The sequence below is a fragment of the Plasmodium gonderi genome, assembly GCF_002157705.1.
Source record: "Plasmodium gonderi DNA, contig: Chr12, whole genome shotgun sequence".
Taxonomy (NCBI): Eukaryota; Apicomplexa; class Aconoidasida; order Haemosporida; family Plasmodiidae; genus Plasmodium; species Plasmodium gonderi.
In genome coordinates, this window is record NW_021628937.1 from 1,474,870 (window position 1) to 1,495,258 (window position 20,389).

General features: G+C 31.7%; 3 protein-coding genes across 3 annotated transcripts; 2 read left to right on the forward strand and 1 right to left on the reverse strand.

Moving 5' to 3' along the window:
• Positions 1-6,255: 6,255 nt before the first annotated feature.
• On the forward strand, positions 6,256-14,274 carry PGO_123030 (hypothetical protein, conserved; the record flags this gene model as incomplete). Its single annotated transcript, XM_028689093.1, has 2 exons — positions 6,256-14,082; positions 14,236-14,274. 2 exons carry the CDS (start codon positions 6,256-6,258, stop codon positions 14,272-14,274), a joined length of 7,866 nt encoding a protein of 2,621 aa, XP_028544894.1.
• A 2,940-nt stretch (positions 14,275-17,214) lies between these two features.
• Positions 17,215-18,233, forward strand: PGO_123040 (hypothetical protein; the record flags this gene model as incomplete). Its single annotated transcript, XM_028689094.1, has 3 exons — positions 17,215-17,262; positions 17,600-17,638; positions 18,084-18,233. The coding sequence occupies 3 exons, from the start codon at positions 17,215-17,217 to the stop codon at positions 18,231-18,233; spliced, it is 237 nt and encodes a 78-aa protein (XP_028544895.1).
• Positions 18,234-18,698: 465 nt separating this feature from the next.
• PGO_123050 (mitochondrial fission 1 protein) lies at positions 18,699-19,661 on the reverse strand (the record flags this gene model as incomplete). Its single annotated transcript, XM_028689095.1, has 2 exons — positions 18,699-19,064; positions 19,602-19,661. 2 exons carry the CDS (start codon positions 19,659-19,661, stop codon positions 18,699-18,701), a joined length of 426 nt encoding a protein of 141 aa, XP_028544896.1.
• Between the last annotated feature and the right edge of the window lie 728 nt (positions 19,662-20,389).

Below are 20,389 nucleotides of genomic sequence, written 5' to 3' on the forward strand. Positions count from 1 at the left end.
AAAAGAATTTTGGAGCCTTCTCAAGAAGCAACTTTTGGAAGTAGAAAGTATCCCCACATATACACATCCCACCTCCCCCCAAAAAAAAAAAAAAAAAAAAAAAAAAAAAAGTTAAGCATAACTTAGTAAAAGTATTTAAGAGTTGAAATCATCTCATGTCCCTCAGGATTTTGATTTATTCTGGAAATGTATACACATAATACAACCACGTGTACAGTTAATTTCATATACATATATATGTATATATCTTGGCATATTCTTCGATATTTGTTGCTTTTAAAAAAAAAAAAAAAAAAAAAAATATCCCCTTCTAACCTCTCTTCTTGTTGGATTTTCTTTTTCTACAGCGAGGTAAATTGAGAGAACTATATAAGCACCTATAAAAAGATTTGTGTTTATTTCTCGTCTTTCATAAGAAGGGTAATACAACTACTGTTTAGTGGTAGAAAAGGGTTTGGGCCAGATGGAAAAATGTTCACATTTGAGACTAATGTTTGCCATGCAAAAAATATATATGCATGTATATCATCGAAGAGTCCTTGTGATAATAATGAATATTTTTATGAATTTGTAAATGATGAAAGACAAGAGCGAGGGAAATAAAATGAAACTACAAATAGAGAAGAAAAAATGTATGAAAAAAAAAAAATAAAATAAAATGATTTTTAAGCGCAACTTTTGGTTGGGTTCTAAGGACGTGTAAAATCATGGGCAGATGACCAGGATCTGCAAAGTTGGAAAAAAATGAATGAAGGCGAGATGAGACAGATGTAATATATACACGTCTATAACTGTACACACCTGTTAAAAAAAAAAATGACATCAAATGGGGACGTGTAAAAATATTAAAAATGAGAAGTTATACACATATGCGAGGGAAACAGATGAGGTGGGGGGCTAATGAATGGAAAATAAAATAGTTTAAAGGAGAGGGAATGGAGAGACGGCTCTAGTGAGAATAAAAAAATAAAATAAAAATAAACAAATTCTAAAGACCTTATCTGTAGAAAGGAACTAAGTAGAAAGTAGATTAAGACAAAATCAAGTGAGAAAAATTATGTAACGGGGGTAAAAAGGATTAGAAAAAGAAAAAAAAAAAAAAAAAATTAAAGTAATGAGCTGGTGGACATGGAGCACTCAAGCGTAACAAAAGTCAGTTGTGTTCACGCAAGGGCAGATAAACAGTGAGTACAAATATATGTAGTATGTGCATACAAATGTGTACATATATATATATATATATATATTAACATGTCAGGAGATTGTACTTGTCGAATGTTCAGATGTGGCATCAACCATAAGGAAATTTTTGTGACCTTGTAGTATGATCATGCAACTGGTGCAAAATAAACGTATAAACTTTTGCTTGTATAGGATCTTATATATTAGTCTAAGAATGTATGAGAAAGATAAAAATAGACAAAGACGTACTTAGGAAATGCTATACTTTCAAAGATTCTTTTTGTGCTCTATTAAAGGAAAAAATAAGAAAAAAAAGAAGACAATGATTATGGGCACAACAAGATACAATCATTTTTTTTTTTTTTTTTTTTTTTTTTTTTTTTGTTACGATTTCAACAAATGAGATTTATTCAGAGCTTCACCCCACTGCAACACTTGCAGAAGGTACTATATGCTACAGGTTAAAAAGGTGTAAAGGAAAAAAAAAAAAAATAAGAAAAATTAAATATGAACTTGAATACAAAAATAAATAGTCAACGTTTTTTCCTGTTTCTCCCAAAGGAATAAAAGATGTCTAAGAAGGGGTGGTGGTGAAATGTCAAATTGCAATTTTATAGCGCTTATTCTTACACCCATTCTTATTCTTTTAATATTCCAAACATGTGGGATGAAGTATCAGATATAAGTTACATCTACAAGTTTGGAATTTGTTCTATTGCTTTATTTCTTTTCTTTTATCAAAAGTGATGCAAATGGATGGACGCATGCAGAAACTTTTAATCGACTGTCCAATATGAACGAATGTGGTTTGGTTGTTCTTGTCCTAGTTGGGTTGTTTACTTTTTCACACTTTTTAATATTTTTCCCTTATAATTCTTTCTCTAAATTTTTCTCCTTTAATTCTTTCTCTAAATTTTTCTCTTTTAATTCTTTCTCTAAATTTTTCTCTTTTAATTCTTTCTCTAAATTTTTCTCTTTTAATTCTTTCTCTAAATTTTTCTCTTTTAATTCTTTCTCTAAATTTTTCTCTTTTAATTCTTTCTCTAAATTTTTCTCTTTTTCCTCTTCTGCCGCCCTCCCTCCTGTGAAGCACATTCGTGATTAATAAAAAGCTGAAATGCCACACTCCTTTTTTTACCTCTGGTGTAATGGGCCATTTTTACTACATTCCCTAAGGAATAGGGTGGGGCGGATGCAAATTGAGAAATGGTAAAAATATGTATTCACAAACTCCTATACAAGTACACACTAGACTTTATTAATGCTTCATTCAATTGTTGTTATGTCATGAAAGAGTGTATTTAAGTGAAAGGGTGAGGGGGAGGAAGGAAGTGGAGAATATTCAAAGTGAGAGTAAATAATGCAGTAAAAAACCAACAGCACAAGAGGAGTTGCTAGGAAAAAAATACCTTAATGTGGTATGTTGCATGTTGTATGTTGCATGTTGTATGTTGCATGTTTCATGTTGTGTAATTATATGCGTGACACAGATTTTTGCTCTTATGCTCTTGTGGTAGAGGAACGGGAGAAATATAGAAAAAATTTAAAGAAAAAAAAAAAAAAAAAATACATACATTGAACATGTGCCTATGCAGAAAATACACATCTATCCGTAATTGTATAGGGTGTAAGGAAATAAAAAATTAAGAAGAAAAAAGAAAAGGAAAAAGAAAAAGAACATTTGGGTGTAGATCTCTTAAAATGTGCCAAATAATTCATGTAAATTTTTTCCCTTACAAAAAACAGAAGGAAAGGAAAATCTAAGTGAAATAAATCGAAGCGCATTAAATTGAAACAAATTAAATTGAGGCAAATTAAATCGAAGCAAATTAAATTGAAGCAAATTAAATCGAGGCAAATTAAATTGAAACAAATCAAATTCACCATTGAGGAAATGCAAAAAAAAATAAAAATAAAAACTAGAGCCCAAACCAGAGCCTAAGCCAAATTGAAGGTCAAAGAAAAAGGCTTAACCGTCCAATGCACAAGCAACAAACAAGAGATAATGCTAGAACACAGATTTATTCTCGAATGAAACGTGAAAAATGTGTTAAAATAAAAAAAAAAAATAAAAGAAACACACACACACATGCAGATGTACATATCTGCATGACGTCATTTTAATATGAAAACACATAACAGATTAACGTGATAATACACCCACATTCAGGGAAGTTTATCTTGCGTACCATTTAATTTTAAATCTTGCACGGAGGTTTATTCGTGAACATATGTACAATATACAATATAGAAGCATATGCATATGTGACACATTTATCCCCAATGTAAGTTGTGGATTACATACAAAACAGACTATTGCACATCTGCACTATGAGAATCACGTATGCGCTTACAAGCATGCATTTCTAAAAAGATAGAATGTTAACTCCAAAGCATGTCAAACGAATATGCGTTCATTTTACCCTGCATTCCTATCTTAACGCATGCATAGTTATTAAATGCCATGTTGCAAATACATGTAATTTGAAATATTTGAAGGGAAGAAGGGCAACGATGCATTGCATCTCATTCTTCATATGACTCTCTGGTTTTATGTTTTTCTTTGCTTTTCCTACCTGTTTTTATCATATCATAACTGATTTTTCTTTTTTTTTTCTTTTTATTATGCTTATGAATTTTTTTTTTGCATACATTAATTTGTTCGTTCCTTCTTTGCTTCAACCACTTTACTCTCTTGTGACACCAATTTTTAGATTCACATCTGCAGCGTTCATATTTGCACATACGTGAACCCGTCAGAGAAGATTATACACATCTGCTTAACGCAACCAGCAGGTAATAATTTAGCCATCTTGAGAATAACGTTTGAGCAGCTGCACAGTTAGAACACGCAAAGTTTACAATTTTAATTTCATCCCTCCCTGTTAAGCATGCACACCGAAGAAAAAAGGTGGGAAAAGGAAGGAAAAAACTTTTCTCTTCTTCTTTTCTCTTCTTCTTTTCTCTTCTTCTTTTAATCTCTTCTCAGATTCTCCCTTCTTCTCATTTTTTAACAGTCTTGTAACACGCGAATGATATAGAAAAAGATGAATATTTTGTAAAACTCTGCTATTCGCCGTTCCTTCTGTTGTATTACCACCCGTGTATCTTTCAAAAGAGAGGTGAAAATTGGGTTCTATGAATATGCACAATTTCATTATCTGACGTCAATGTGCTTTTTCGTTTGCATGTGTAAACGTAGAGGTGTATATTTAAAAAAAAAAAAAAAAAAAAAAAAATTAGGATACAGGTTGAGATGTGAAAAAATCATATCCCAGGGATACTCCATGGTAAGAACTGTGTGTGTGTGTGTGCATATAACATTTCCCCTTGATGACTCGGACTAGTGATAGAATTGTTCAGTACGTCGAGAAATTTAATATTCCTAAAATGTGCAAGAAGAGATATGTATATACTCGTCCTGATGTATTCATTCATGGACATATTCCCTCTTTTTTTTTTTTTTTTTTTTTTTTTTTTTTTCTTCTCTTTAAATATCCCTTCCATCGTTTTCCTATTTGCACGAGAAGGAGGAGAAGAAGAAGAAGAAAAGGGGATGATTTTTAATTTGAAATACTTAAGATTAATTGACGTGTTTTATGAAATATATTTCAGGAGATGAGGAGATTCTTAACATTTCGGTGTATATCCAATTTTATGGAGAATATAAATTGTTGAAACAAAAAAATAAAAGGTGTACGGGGAAAAAAAAAAAAAAAAAAAAAAAAAAAAAAAAAAAAAACAGATTTCTCATTTTTGCCTGAATTGGTCAGGTGAAAAAAGTTGAGGGAACATGCCTAGGCCACATACTTCCTTTTCCCCATGGACGATAAAAATGAAAAAGAAAAAAAAAAAAAAAAAAAAAAAAATTAACATATGAACAAATTAACAAATGAACAAATGGGATACCAAAAAGAGGGATAATGCAATGATAACACTTTCCCAATTATGTGATTATTACGTTCCAATATGGCAATGATCACTTGTTGCCTTTATGTAACTGGATGGGCTTGTAATGGAGTGTCTTAGGAAAGACACAACAGAAATAAGCAAAATAGAACAAATGAAATAAAGTAAAACAAAACAAGTGAAATTAAGTGAAATGGAGTAAAATAAAATGAAACAAAAACGAGGGCGCAAGCAGCAAGAATCTGTTTTGCCCAAACTATTTTGTTCTCATTTCTGGTGCCCTTTCATCAGCAGTTCTGTTCTTTCTTTCCCTATTTCCCTGAGTTCATAAAAAAAAAAAAAAAAAAAAAAAAAAAAACGAAACGGAACGGAACAGTTAAAAAAAATAAAAGCCTTTTGTGTATCAAATAAAAAAATTATTTCCCCAGTGGGCGCAAAAAGAAAAAAAATTGGAAAATAATAAAACGCACAGCTCTTTCGAAACTTTTTCTCAAACCTCTAAATTAAATTTTTCTTCTCATGCAAGCGTGCGCATGTGTAAAGCATATCACTTCTTTCTGTTTATTACCTATCTACGAAAGGATGAAAAAATGACGAACTTGTAAATGTTTTAAGCGTCATTGTGTGAAAATATATTTGTCTGTGTAATTCAACATTTTGCACACCGCGAAATAAAAAAAAAAAAAAAAAAAAAAAAAAGTATGCATGCAGTATATGTAAGCATAGCAGTTATGATAGTGGGGTAATACAAGTAATGATCTGAACGAAGTAAAAGCATCTTTCGTTTTGCTTGTTTCGATTCCCGTTTAAGTATAAGATAGGAGGAAGTTATGAGATATTCTTCCAACAGTTCTTATGATTCTTCTGAAAAAAAAACAAGTATTCTTCTGGAACGTGATTGAAAGGCTTCAAACTCCATCGCATGCACATATGCATGTGCTATGTGTGTATTTTTTTTTTTTTTTTTTTTATTTTAATTTCCCAACATATGTTATAATTTAAAATTTTCTTTTTTTGTTTACTCACCCATTGCTTCGTTTCCTCGTTTCCTATTTACCTCATTGTCTCATTGCCTCGTCGTTTCATTACTTAGTTAGTTCCCACCCCGTGCGTAAACCGAAAAAAAAAAAAAAAAAATGTAAACAAAAACAATTCGATTGCAACATGGATGAGAGAAAGGAGCAGAACGATCCAAGCCATAGGGGCGGCCAAGGCAGAGGGGAAAAAAGTGGGAGCGAAAATAGGTTTAGTGGCCAGGACGGGTTTAGTGGCCAAGACGGGTTCAGTGGCCAGGACGGGTTCAGAGGTCAGGACGAGTTCATCGGGCAGGACGGGTTCATCAGGCAGGAGGGAAATGGGTTGAACTTCGACTTCTCCTACGAAAGTCTACTGAATAATGACATAATAAGACCACAAGAAATTGACTGTGGGATGTCTTGCGCCAGTTCCTTCCTTGAGAGTAACAATGAAAGAATCGCCCCTGTGGTGGGTTCTACCAATGGGTTTAATTATGAACCTACATCTAACATGAAGGTACCAAATTGCAATCGTCTGTACAATACAAGTGCGTTGAATTTTTCATTTCAAAAAAATACAAATCACGAAGAAGTAGTAGTATATGCAAGAAGTGCCTTAGGGAAAGCGATAATAGATGGTACTCACCAAGGGGTAATAAATAATCATATTTTGCATGAGAATATTTCTGATTATAAGAAAGGAGTACTTGATGAGGTTGACACACTAGTTAAAGGGTCCTATAAAGATGAAGAAAACGTTTTTCAGAATGATGTAGATCATCACACAGGATGTTCCATTGCAAAGCTGAACAATCTAAGTGCATGTGAAAATTTCTCCACAAATGATACATCTAAGAGAGAAGAAGGAGATGTAGAAACAGTAGAAGAATGTCAAGAGAAAAACACCACTGAGGGAAAGGAAAATGTTATAACGAAATTGCTACTTGGAAATACTTTTAGAAAAGAAAAGGAATCAAAGAATTCATTCCATTTAATAGATGAAGAAAATTTTGTAAAAAGAGATCCCGACACCCAAGACATAAGTGAGAAAGGGCCAACATGCATAAACCATACAGAAAAAGGAGACATCTGTTATATTGTCAAAGTGGGTGAGGAGGATACTACTAAAGAAGATGAAGTAGAAGGAGAAAAATACAAGAAAAATAGCAGTTCAATAAATAGTGATTACAAAGTTAAACTTCGAAATATACATAAAGTAAGTCCATCTATTAGTTCAACTAGAGCTAGCGATATAAGTGAGGCTAATGAAATTTATAGATCCCTCCAAACAGAGATTGCAAATTATAAGCTTAGCATATTTCAATTAAAATCACAAATGGAAATAAAGAATAGCTATTTTCAAAATGAAAGAAGAAAAAATGAAGAATATGAGAAGATGCTAGAGAAGTACATGAACGAATTAAATCGCTATCCTTCTCCAAATGACAATTCTATGGAATCACTGAATATATTAGAAATAGAAAATAGACAATTGAGACAAGAATTGACCTTAAAAAATAGTGAAATTATAGAATTAAATAATGTAGTAAATAATTTGAAAAGTGAAAAAATAATTTTCCTAAATTCGTTGCAAAATGAGTTAGAAGTATGTATGAACAAAGAAGTAGAAACATCCCTAATGTTACATGCACAGACGAAGAGACTAACAAATGCAAATAATTATATAGATAAGCAAAATAAAGAGATATGCAAACTAAAGGATGAGGTAACTAAATTGGAAGAAGTATACATACTGCACGTGAAGAAAAGAGAGGGACAAATTGAGGAACTCTTAAAAGAAAGAACCGAATTTGTGCATAGCGCCAAACAATTAGAAGTAATAAACATAGATAATAAAAAAAAAGAAGAAGAAATAATCAAGTATAAAAATAGATGCAACGAATTAAGTGAAGAATTGAACGATTTGCTAAGAATTGTTTCCTCCAATCAACACAACAAGTTAAACAACTTCGATGGGTTCTACCAAAATGACAATATGATTTCATCTTTCACTTCTTTTAAAGAAAGTTACATGAATAGTAATAGCCTCATGGCAGATTCTGTTCATATAAAAGGAAATGCCTCAAATGACGAAAATGCTATTTTAGCTAGCCAGCTAAAAAAAATGATCCATCAAAATGATGCTCTCAAAGTGGAACTAACTGAACGAAACAAAGACAATGAAGAATTAATAATCCAATTAAAAGAAAAGAATGGGGAGATAGAGGCCAAAAATGAAAATTATACATTGTTGCTTCAAAAATATAACAATTTAGAAAAAGATTTTGAAAATATTCATCTCTTGTGCATGCAACTAGAGGAGAAATTCAGAATAGAACATAATCATGCTAGTGCCAATTATGACACATTTCTAAGCAAAAGCAATTTTTCCTTAAGTGAATTGGAACTTAATCAAAGTCAACAAAGTGAAAGTAATATCAATCATTACAAAATTTACTGCTCTGAATTGCAAATAGAAAATGAATCCTTAAAGCAGACAGTTCAACGTCTCAAAAGTAAGAATAAAACACTATCCACTAATATGGAATTTCTCTTGAAAGATTTGATTTCCTCAGGAGCTGAACCCATCAATATGGATAAGGTGTCAATTCCCACAGTTGTATCAAATAACAATAAGATACCTCAACAGAAGAAAATTATGAAAGATGACAAGGATATAAGCGTTATGGATTTACAAAATAAACACATCGAAACAACACATAACAATCACAATATGGTAGAACCCATTGATGATAAGTTACAGAAAAGAAGTAGAATAGAGGGAAAAAATGAACCAAATTGTACATCTGAATCTACGATTTTTCACCCTGATAGATGTGCATCATCCCCAAATTATTCATTTTCCAATGAAGAGGAAAAAAAATGCTTTATGAAAACCAAGTGTAATATCATAAGTGAAGATACAAAAAAAGAAAAAGAAACACAAACAGAGAGAAACAAACAAAGTGAAGAAAAACTCCAATATAATCTTATCAGCCAAGGGGTTAATACAGAAGAAAAATCTTTCATAAGTAAATTCGTGTACACAGACGAGAATAAGTCATTCGTTAGTTCATGCACGAACACGAATTTGATTGAAGTGGAAGATGCAGGAACGACTCCAAATTTGATTGAAGTGACAGATGTGGGAACGACTCCAAATTTGATTGAAGTGACAGATGTAGGAACTATTCCCAATTCGGTAGAAGTGAGAGATAATGAAACCATGACCCTTGAAGAAGAGAAGATGAATGCTGAAAACAGAGAAACTCAAACTGATGAATTAAATTCTTTCATAAAATTTACACAAACAGAAATGGTAAAAACTGTGGATCGAGAAGTGTTGACAGAAATGCATGGTATTAATGATTTCAATGCCAAAAAGATAATGCTAAAAGCAGTGTATTCCAAAAACAAGAAAATACAAGTAACAACGACGAGAATGAATGCAGCAGTACAGACATCGAACTTTCATTTTGAAGATTCTGATTGGGACATGCCAGGAGGTTATTATTATGGCTCCTGTATAGCAAATTATGGAAACCATTACGATAGAAATGAAGACAAGCGTGCAATGTGCAAAATAAAAAGAAAGAATCACATGAAAAAATGTAGCACTTGCATATATTCAGATGACGCATCCAGTTATAACATTTTTTCCAGAGGATCCGATTTCTCTTCTTCTTCTTCTGCTTCTTCTTATTATTATTCTAATGAGTATACATTATCAAGAAATAACAAACATGGAGACAAAAATAGAGACAAAAATGGAGACAAAAATAGAGACAAAAATGGAGACAAAAATAGAGACAAAAATAGAGACAAACATAGGAATAAGAACATGCTTCTGCATAGTAGTAACCCCTCCAAAAGATCACACAGTGGTGGAACCAAGAAGAAAGGGCACCACTATGTCTATCCGCTTTATTATGAAAATCACTTAATTGAAAGTAAGAATCAGTTAATAATTCCACATGACAGAAAAAGCATGAACACATGCAACGAAGCATCTCGTGCGTTTAATAGTTACTCCTCATCTAGAAATAGAAAAAGAGATGCTAAAGTTAGTGTTAATAGAAGTAGAAATTCCCTCAAAAAAAACGAGACTCAAGAAGTTGAGTCTCTAATCGAAATTTTGAAATACTCATCAGACAATTATGAACACGAATCGAATTCTTATGATGAAGAAAATAGCTTTCACGATTGCTTCTTTTCTGATGAATCACACACAAAAATGGACTCATCATATGGTACACTCTACAGACCACGCTACAACCAAGGATACAACCCACGCCTCTCCTTGCAGCAACGAAAAAGGTGTAATAAAACTTGGCATACAGAGAGGAGACGTAATGGATTCTTTGGGCCCTCCTGTAGACATGACCCTTGCATCAGTCTCAGCAATGGTACTACTACGAATAGGAGGAATAAACAAAGGCAAGAATGTGCATATGAGGAAGATCTAACTCAAGTTGGTCAAGTTTTTCATGATAAAACTTTTTCAATGAAGGAAAAAAATGGAAATAAAAGATCGGAAAATATTCATATCCAATATTGCACCGTTAGGAAAGAAAATAAGTATGTTCAAACAGGTGAATATTTCTTAGAAAGTGAATTTAATTATTCTCCCATTGTTTCGGTAGATACATCTAATTATGATGTAAATAAAAATGTAGCTAGCTTAAAAAGAAAAGTAAAAGAATATGTAAAGGATTATTATCATACAATCATAATATGTGAACATTGTAAAGGGTTCTATGTTGACATGTTAATTATACATATGATTTATGAATATATAGCAAAAATTAATTTTTGCAATTGCACTAATGCAGGAGGAAGAAGTAGCTATTTCTCTCAAAAAGTGAATAACTCACCTTCAAATGAATACGAACAGGATGTCTTTCCACCAAATGATGGTTCGAATGTTACCAATGAAAATTCTGCAAATTGGAATCACATTGATCAAGCATATCATCAGCATTGTAGTGATGAAAATTGCGACAATAACTGTTCCTCTTTCGATACCTGGAACGATTTGCATAGAAATGAACAAACCGACAGATCCATTGATGAAGCCCGTCGAACCCATAGATGCATTGATGAAACCCGTCGAACCGGCGCCTGCGAATCCTCGTTCATACCTTTTGAAAATTTTGTGATAAAACATATGCCATTCAAAATTCCAATATGTACTTGCACGTACGTAAATCTAAAGTATAAGAAAATTTTAGTGAGAAAGGGAGAAGAAGAGAAAAAAATGGAAGGAAAGACAAGACGTGATGTGATGACAGGAATGTCCAAACGAAAGGAAAAAAAAAAAAAAAACTCAGTTGATGCAAATATTGTTAAGACAATTATGAACACAGCTATTCTTTTCGTTAAACAAATGAAAATCGAATTGAAAGAATTGAAATATATTATTCACAATATGTTACTTTTAGATGAAAATAAAATATTAGAAAAAGCCATTTTGAATTCTCCAAAGATGAGTAAAATGCTTCCATATATTGCATCAAATTATGTGCACAGTGTAAATGAAAACTGTGTTATGATAAATCCATCTGATTTGTCACAAATGAAACGTGTTCTCCATAGCCAAAGTGTAATAATAAAAGAAAATGATTCTCCAATGTGTATGGAAATGTGCAATACAGACATTACAAATGCTTACTCCTATGGAGAGGGAAGAACATTCCATGAACAAAATATTTATACATGCACACAGGTAGATATACCCATAGGTCCAAATCATAAGAAATGTACAAGCGTGGATGATATAAACATTTTTAACAATTCAAAAAATTGTAGTTTGGAAATTAATTCTGCACTTTTGAGGAAGGATAATAGTACAGGAATGGATAACATCACCATTTCGACGTTACAAAATGGAAAAGAATGTGTTCAAAATAAATCTACAGAAAGTTTTACTTTTCCTAGTTCAGAAAAAAAAGGAGAAATGGATATGGACATATCCGAACTGCTACATAAGGATGTTAGGAGAAAATCACATGATGGAATAATTCAATTTTTCCAAAAAAATTTCGAAAAGGAGAATATTCTTCATTTTGAAGATGTAATAAAACGGGGAGAAATGAAAAATATTACTGCTTTTATCATATGTTCTGTAATACATTTGCATCAATTGCATCTAATGTCTAGTTTGACTCACACAGGAAGTCCCCAAAGAGGGTCTTCCTCTTGTCAAATTGGTAATCATTCCACGTGTGAAAGTTGTGATAAAATTTGCAAAAATGTGAAATGTGATAGTGCATTTGATGGAAAGATCGATCAGAACATGGTACATGGAGATAACAAAAGGGTGGAAACAAATGACGACATGAATTCTGTAGAAGCTTTTTTTAACACTCGTCATGATCTCAGGGAGAAAGCAAAGACACAAGAATTAAGCAGCTTAGTATACCCTCTTGAAATAAAGGTATTAACACTAATAATGCATGATATTGTGGAGAAAGTGAAAATGAATTGGAATTCCATTTCTTCAGTATATTTACTTTTGAATGAATCTATAAATATGGATTCCATTAAAATGACAGATGTATTAAAGTTAATAGAAAATTACACAAAAGTTGATGTGTACATAAACAGCTTAGTAAAAAGAAGTGAAGAAAACATAAACCATTTTGAAATAAAAATGAAACACTCTAATTTGAATAGCGAAGACATGATAAGCCAGTATAAAAAACATATTCCTGTCACAGAAGAAATGTTAAAGGAAAGGGATGCTCTTATTAACAACTTAAAAATAGAAATAGAAAAACTGTCAGCAGAAAAAAACACGTCAAATAAGTTACTCAAAGAGGATAAGAATGCCAAAGTGATATACTCCAATTTGCATACGAATCTCCAGCAGAATCATAGCACTGCATCTATAAAGACAAGTGAATCTAAGAGGAATGAATCAAATAAAGATGCAATAGATTCGTGCATTAGAAGGATAGATGAGATCCATGCAGAAATACAAGTGCTCAAGATGAAGGATGGGAAACGTCACATTAGTAGTGTTGAAGATACTCAAAATGTTGAACGAGCTCCTAGAGACAAAGGAGACTACACATTAAGCTGTGATCGATCTTGTGAAAGAAACCTCAGCATCTTCAGATGCAACACTCAGAATAAAAGCAATTTGTCGTCCTGTGATGCTTCATGTAGCGATGTTTGTTCTATGGGTGGAACTAAAGAACGCGACACAGAAATATACTCATCAGAGGTAGATAAAAATATTGTTTCTAAAGAAATGGAAGAAAAAAATAAAAACAGAAGAAGCAGTAGCGTCCAAATGAACAAAATGCATAAGATGCATAGCATGCATAAGATGCATAAGATGTATAAAATAATAATCATACTGAAAAATAATCTAACCCATCTTATTACTTATGTTTATAAAAGGATACAAAAGAACACGCATCTGAATATGTACCATATTAAATTGCTGTACACAAATGTTGTAAACATTCTTTTAAATCTTCCTAAAGAATTAAATATCAATTTTTTGTTTATTCATAGAAGTGAAATCAATCTCCATATGTACATCAACAAAAGACATCAAAAATTCAGTACTTCAGAATTAAAATTATACACTCACAATCTGTCACCTCATTTTTCTCATACCAATTCGTCAGAACATGGGATGATAGGAAGTAGAAAGGGAAAAACGAGAATGAAAAGTGAAAATAGGAAGATGAAAAGTGAAAATAGGAAGATGAAAAGTGAAAATAGGAAGATGAAAAGTGAAAATAGGAAGATGAAAAGTGAAAATAGGAAGATGAAAAGTGAAAATAGGAAGATGAAAAATAAAAATTATAAAATGAACATGCAAATGTCCACACTCAGCGAGCATAGCTTTGAAGATGAGACGATGATTATGTCTTCTCAAAAAAAAAAAAAAAAAAAAAAAAGTTACATAAAGGAGGAAAAAACCCACGCCCCAATGGACCGTACGTATATATCGGACAAGGTTATCCCTCGAGACCCTTTAGCTACATCACGCCCAATGCAGTGATCTTTGTTTTTATCACTTTGCAACTTGGGGCCCTTTCACTAGTTAACTTTCGCTTCTTCATCATTCAACTTTCAACTTTTCCTTTTTTTTTTTTTTTTTTTGCAGCAGGATTCGTCAAGCAGCATATCTCTGTTTTTTGATTTTTAAGCAGGAAGAAAAAGTAGGAAGAATGAAGGGAAATGCATGGAAATGCGTGGAAGTGGTGGAAAAATTAGAACCTTCGTATCATATATGGGAAGGCTTCTCTCACCCCCACCAATACAACTATGACAGTGTACACATCGGGACATATTCGTCCTTGTCTTGTGCATCTTTCAATATATTTGCCATTGCACATGTTGAAGTTTCTTCTGAACCGTTGTGTATAACTGGATTCACGCACTACATAAATTATAGAGACAAACTCATTCGACCATCCCGATGTACCAAGTGCTCATCGATTCTCAGACAGTTTTATGAGTTTGAACAAAAATGCAGCTTCACAAAAATGCAGCTTCACAAAAATTCAACTTCATAAAAATGTAACTTCACAGGAATGTAATAACCGAATTTGTTGCCATTTGAATAAAATTGGATCTCACCAATTCGATGATTCCACCGAATATTTTTCTTCTTCATAATACCACAAATGATTTAGTTGTAAAATATGCTTCAATTCAATACTGCACATTTCAAAAAACAGGAAGGAAAAACTTTCAACAACCAACAGTATTATATCTGCAAATGTTTAAGGGTCTATTTATAGCCCCACTATAAGAACCGTCGAAGATATAATTTCTTGTGTTTGTACAGTTTTAAATATTCTTAATTATAGTATCGAAAAGACAGTTCGTATAAGCATTGCTCATTTTTTATTGGCATTCCGTTCATCATCAATTCTTCTTAAATTTGTTTACTTATCTATATTGAATGATATTTTTTTTTTTTCAAGACATGTCCTTATCCTATTCCTCTTTCCTCTTCCTCATCCTCTTCGTTTTTTTTTTTTGGTAAATTTATCCCGGGGATTTCTCTTTCATATATATGAATACCCACACACATATACATCACCACGAATGGATTCATTAGATTTTCTCCTACATCCTCTCCGTAATAGTGTTCATTTTTTTTTTTTTTTTTTTTTTTTTTTTTTTTGGCTACTATAAAATTGATTATTTTATTAATCATCTGATTGTTTGGAATATAAAAAGGGAAAATCCCATTTTATTATTAAAAATGATCTAATCTTACATCATTTTATCTGTTTTTGAAAAATGGAACAATTTCTTATGTGTTATATTATATGTTATATCTTTCTTGTATATTCCTTTCTGTGTATTTTTGTAAATACCACTTTCTATCCCATTTAGATAATTGTGTCTGGTTGTGTATATCATTTTGTCATTATGGCTAGCTGAAAAACATTTATGTCATTTCATTCTTCTTCTTCTTCTTAATGGAATAAGATTCACAATTTTTTTTTTTTTTTTTTTTTTTTTCCTTCTCATTATTTGTGAAACTTCTGATGGAGCATCATAAAATAATATCGTTTTTTTTGAAAATTTGGGACACGGCAATTCAGATTGTACACTGTTGTTTCTTTCATGATCAATTATCATGCCACCCTATCTATATGATCCTTTTGAGCGTCTCTTCCTTTTGCTTTGTACATGTTTCCTTTCATATTGCAAGTGGGAGAGTGGTTTTGTTGGATGACCCCGACCTCGTGCAGCTTCTTCATTTTGTCCATTTCTAGCATACCCGTTTTGGGTAATAAATGCATATATGCAATAGTTAAACTTCTCACATATAACTCCTTGAAAACAAATTCACCTACTTAAACACACAAAAGCTCTTTTTCACCTATACTTTTGTTTTTTTTTTTGAAAAAATGAATTTATGAAAAAAATTATAATCCCATGTACACGTGTTATATAATTCTAGACCCCCACCCCCATAGTTGAATACTGCAAGTGTGTTAATATGCATTAGTGGATTACATCATTCTTGTTGCTCTATTTTATTCTGTTTTATTATTTTTTTTTCCCTTACTATACCTTAATTTTTTTTTTTTTTTTTTGCCTTGTTCTTTTTCATTCCTTTTCCATTCAGTTCGGCAGCTTCATAACATCTCACGGGAAGTAAACCACCAACATGTATGTACACATTTTGCATTCCCCAATGAATGTTTATACATATGTATTATGACTTAGTGATGAATAAAATGTTGTCATATATACAAAATAGCAACTTTACAACTTTATGTTTTTTCACCTGTACGGATTACATACATATGTATGAACAGGTAAGAGCGTTTCCTTTTTTTTTTTTTTTTTTTTTTTTTTTTTACCAATAAGTGTTTCGTGCAAACATTTCCAAAAAAAAAAAAAAAAAAAAAGATAGCAAGAAAAGTGTTTAAATAAATAGATAGAGAAGTAATGTAACATAAAATTCACAACAAGAGGGATATATTTGTGGTAATAACATTTTTCATATTACTACTAAGACAACGTTTTTTATTTTCCACATGAATAGTTTTTGACTGAACAAAAAGCTAGCTACCTTAACTAGTTAGTCATTTTTTCCTCAAATTCACCTTACCGTTCAGGCTCCCAGCTCGTGGGAAAAAATAAACAAAACATAGAAAGCAAAATAGATAAAGCAAAATACCATGAAATAATGTGTTAAATAAACACATACACACACACAAAAATTAGTGAATATGTGCATGAATAAGAACAAAAGGCCCATATAAGGTGTGCCTACATGGGAGAAACGGAAAAATTAACTAATCACTCGAAGTAGAGAAAGTGAAAAATATTTACATAAAATATGCAAGAGTGACACTCAAAAAAAAAAAAAAAATAATAAAATAATAAAATAAAAAAAACATTCAAGTATAAGAAAATTCCATTTTATATACTTGTAAAAGAACATTGTGTTTTATATGTAATTTTTTGGAGGGGAAGTTGCTTTTACGGCTTAAAAAAACGAGATTTATAATTTTTTTCCATTTTAAACGTATGCAAGGATAGAGAAATTTTTTTTTTTCCTCTTCTCATCCCAAGCTTCAGCTCCTCAAGTGCTAAAAAAAAAAAAAAAAAAAAAATGAACAGACCAATGTTAGTACTATATCCTAGTCTCCACCTCATTCAGGTAAAATAAGAAATGAGTGTAGACATCAAATTTCGTTGCAAAACATTGCATCTAAATGTCGTACCTACCCCACCACTTTCCATTGCCAAATTACACGACAGTATACGACGTGGTTTCGATGGATCAAATAGTGATCCCTAAGTGAGCTACAATTTCGAATATATTTAATAGTGATCCCTAGATGAGCTACAATTTCGAATATATTTAATAGTGATCCCTAGATGAGCTACAATTTCGAATATATTTAATAGTGATCCCTAGATGAGCTACAATTTCGAATATATTTAATAGTGATCCCTAGATGAGCTACAACATTTTTTTTTTTTTTTTTTTCCAGAGAGGGAACAAGCCAAGGAAGCACTTCTTATACATGCAGGTAACATACATTATGTAGCATCTTTGTGCATCAGTACATGACTGTGCATACATCTCATAAATGGTGTGTAGTTTTTACAATATATATATATATATATATATATGCAAACTGATGTTCGAATGAGATTTATTTTTAGTAACATTATGGAATATTTTTACATGTCCGATCACTTGAGATGCTTTAAAATTCATTATCCATTTCACAAATGTGTCGTCCAAATCATTGTGGACTTAACTGGTCTTGCTTCATCATTTTGCACATTATTCTTATGACTCCGAAGTATCCCCAATTCTTTACTGACTAGCCATTTATGTCACCCAATTTCCATATGCTAAAGTAAATAGACACACAAATTCATGACCAACTTGTATGCATCTGCCCATTTTGGCATGTATAAATTCATTTCCTTTTTTTTTTTTTTTTTTTTTTTTTTCTCTTATAACAGGAAAAGTTTATTTGCAACCAACAGACGCCTCTACACATTTATAACGCAACGAAATATTCCAAAAAATCGATGAACCATAGACTGTTTTACATAAACTGGATTTTTCTGTTTTTATTTCTAGACATGTGTAATAATCATTTAGACATATGATTAATGGGTTATGGTGGTGGTAATGAAATGGGATAGAGTTATTTGGATAATTCTCCAAATGTGTGGGTATACAAGTGAAACGAATTATATCATCTTAATTTTCCTTTACAAATAATGACAAAATTATATGTCATGTATTTTATGCTTATGTACACACACACACAAACACATGTTGTGGCAGGTTGTGTAGTTTAATCCAAATTTTTGTAGAAGAGATGTCAAATAAATATACATAACAGAATCACAGTTTAGTTAATTTTCCATTTTTCTTTTTTCTTTTTTCTTTGTTCCATTTCTCCACCTTTTCTTGCGCATCAACAGTGAAATAAAAGGTGCATAACTGGAATTTAAAAAAAAAAAAAAAAAAATGAAAAGCTTATTTTACAAAAAAAAAAATATATATGTGTGTACATATATATATATATATATGCATGTAATTTTCACCTTTTTGTTTTTTTTTAAAAATTAAAAAAATTTAAAAGATTTAAAGGATAAGTAAATGCCACACGCTGTAAGGGCCATTAGCAGTGCTCCTATCAATCCATCTGATGAAATTAAATCAAAGAGCAAGCTCTTTAAGGCCAATGCGTTGCTATTTCTTGCATCTATTTTCAGTAATGCATTTAAATAATTTTTTGCTTTTTTATAATCTCTTAATTTTATATGTGCTATGGCTAGCTGGTACAAACAATCGATTCGATTATAGTTTATAAGTAGCAATTCGTGTAATAAGGATGAAGCAAATTTTATATTCTTTAGGTCAGAGGAGCATATTAACATACAAGCATAGTCAAACTGAGTCTTTGGCATTACGTGATCAATCGATAGTTCCTGCGAGAGAGAAGGGGGTGGAAGGGGAAGCAGATGAAATGTGTTCATGTGTCAGTAATTGGCTCGCAGAAGTTCGAGCTTTTACACCTCTCGGTTGCAGTTCGAGGTTACACTTCTCAGTTTTGGTTCCTGGGCGTGACTCACTTCTATGTATTTTCACTCTCTTATCCTTTGTTCTTCTCTCTCTAGGCATATATGTCCCTATGCTTTTGTCTATTTTCCCTCGTTTATTCCCATGCATTATGAAATGAAGCTGGGGGTATAAATCCAGCATCGAACGCATAAGCTTGGGGTTGGGGAGAAAAAAAAAGAAAAAAAGAGAAAAAAAAAAGAAAAAAAGAGAAAAAAAAAAGAAAAAAAGTGTCTATGGACATGCATACACATATGAGGGAGACGTGGAGATATAATCTAAAACATGCATGCGTTCATGTAACAACTGCCCTATTCAACATGTTTATGAGGTGGGGGATAAACTGAGCTGCCACAATCTCGTTGGTTTAGATGAAAAAAAAAAAAAAAAATTTCGCTCGTTCCTACATTTTCATAGTCACTTTTCACCCTTTGAAGTTCAATCTTGAGGTATTCTGGACTATCCATTTTGATCTTTTTTTATTTTAAGGGTTGGAGGTGGAGGAGAAGTGATAATTTATTATGATAAATCCGAAATTTTGTAAAATATAAGAAAGAAAAAGAAATGGCAAAGAAGAAACAATGGCAAAAATGAAAAAGAAATTACAGAGAAGAAAAAGAAATGGAAAAGAAGAAACAATGGCAAAAATGAAAAAGAAATTACAGAGAAGAAAAAGAAATGGAAAAGAAGAAACAATGACAAAATAGAAAAAAAAAAATAATGACAAAAAAAAAAAAAAAAAAACAGGTTGCCTCGTAATAGTAGCTTATTTACTTTTTCTTTTTTTTTTTTTTCCTTCCATTTAGCAGAGGCAATTATGTCAACCCAGCCTACTTCCTTGTGCTACAATTTGTTGTATCCGTATGACAAACAAAGTTATTCCTTGCTGATGAAAAGCATACGACAAAGAAACAATATCAAACGGGTGGTCTTACATGGAAGAAGTAAAATAGAATTCCACATTTGTTCTTAACACATTATGTTGATGTGATGGTAAATTTTACACAGTATTCGTTCTGTGTGCATCATTACTTTACAGTATATTGTTAATGTGCTTTAACTTGTAATGTTTTTTTTTTTTTTTTTTAGGATAAATAATCTAAGTTGGTGGGCGGGAGGAACACAAAATTGTGGAAACCAAATTGGGGAAACAAAATTAACAAAACAGAATTAGCGAAACAAAATTAGCAATAAA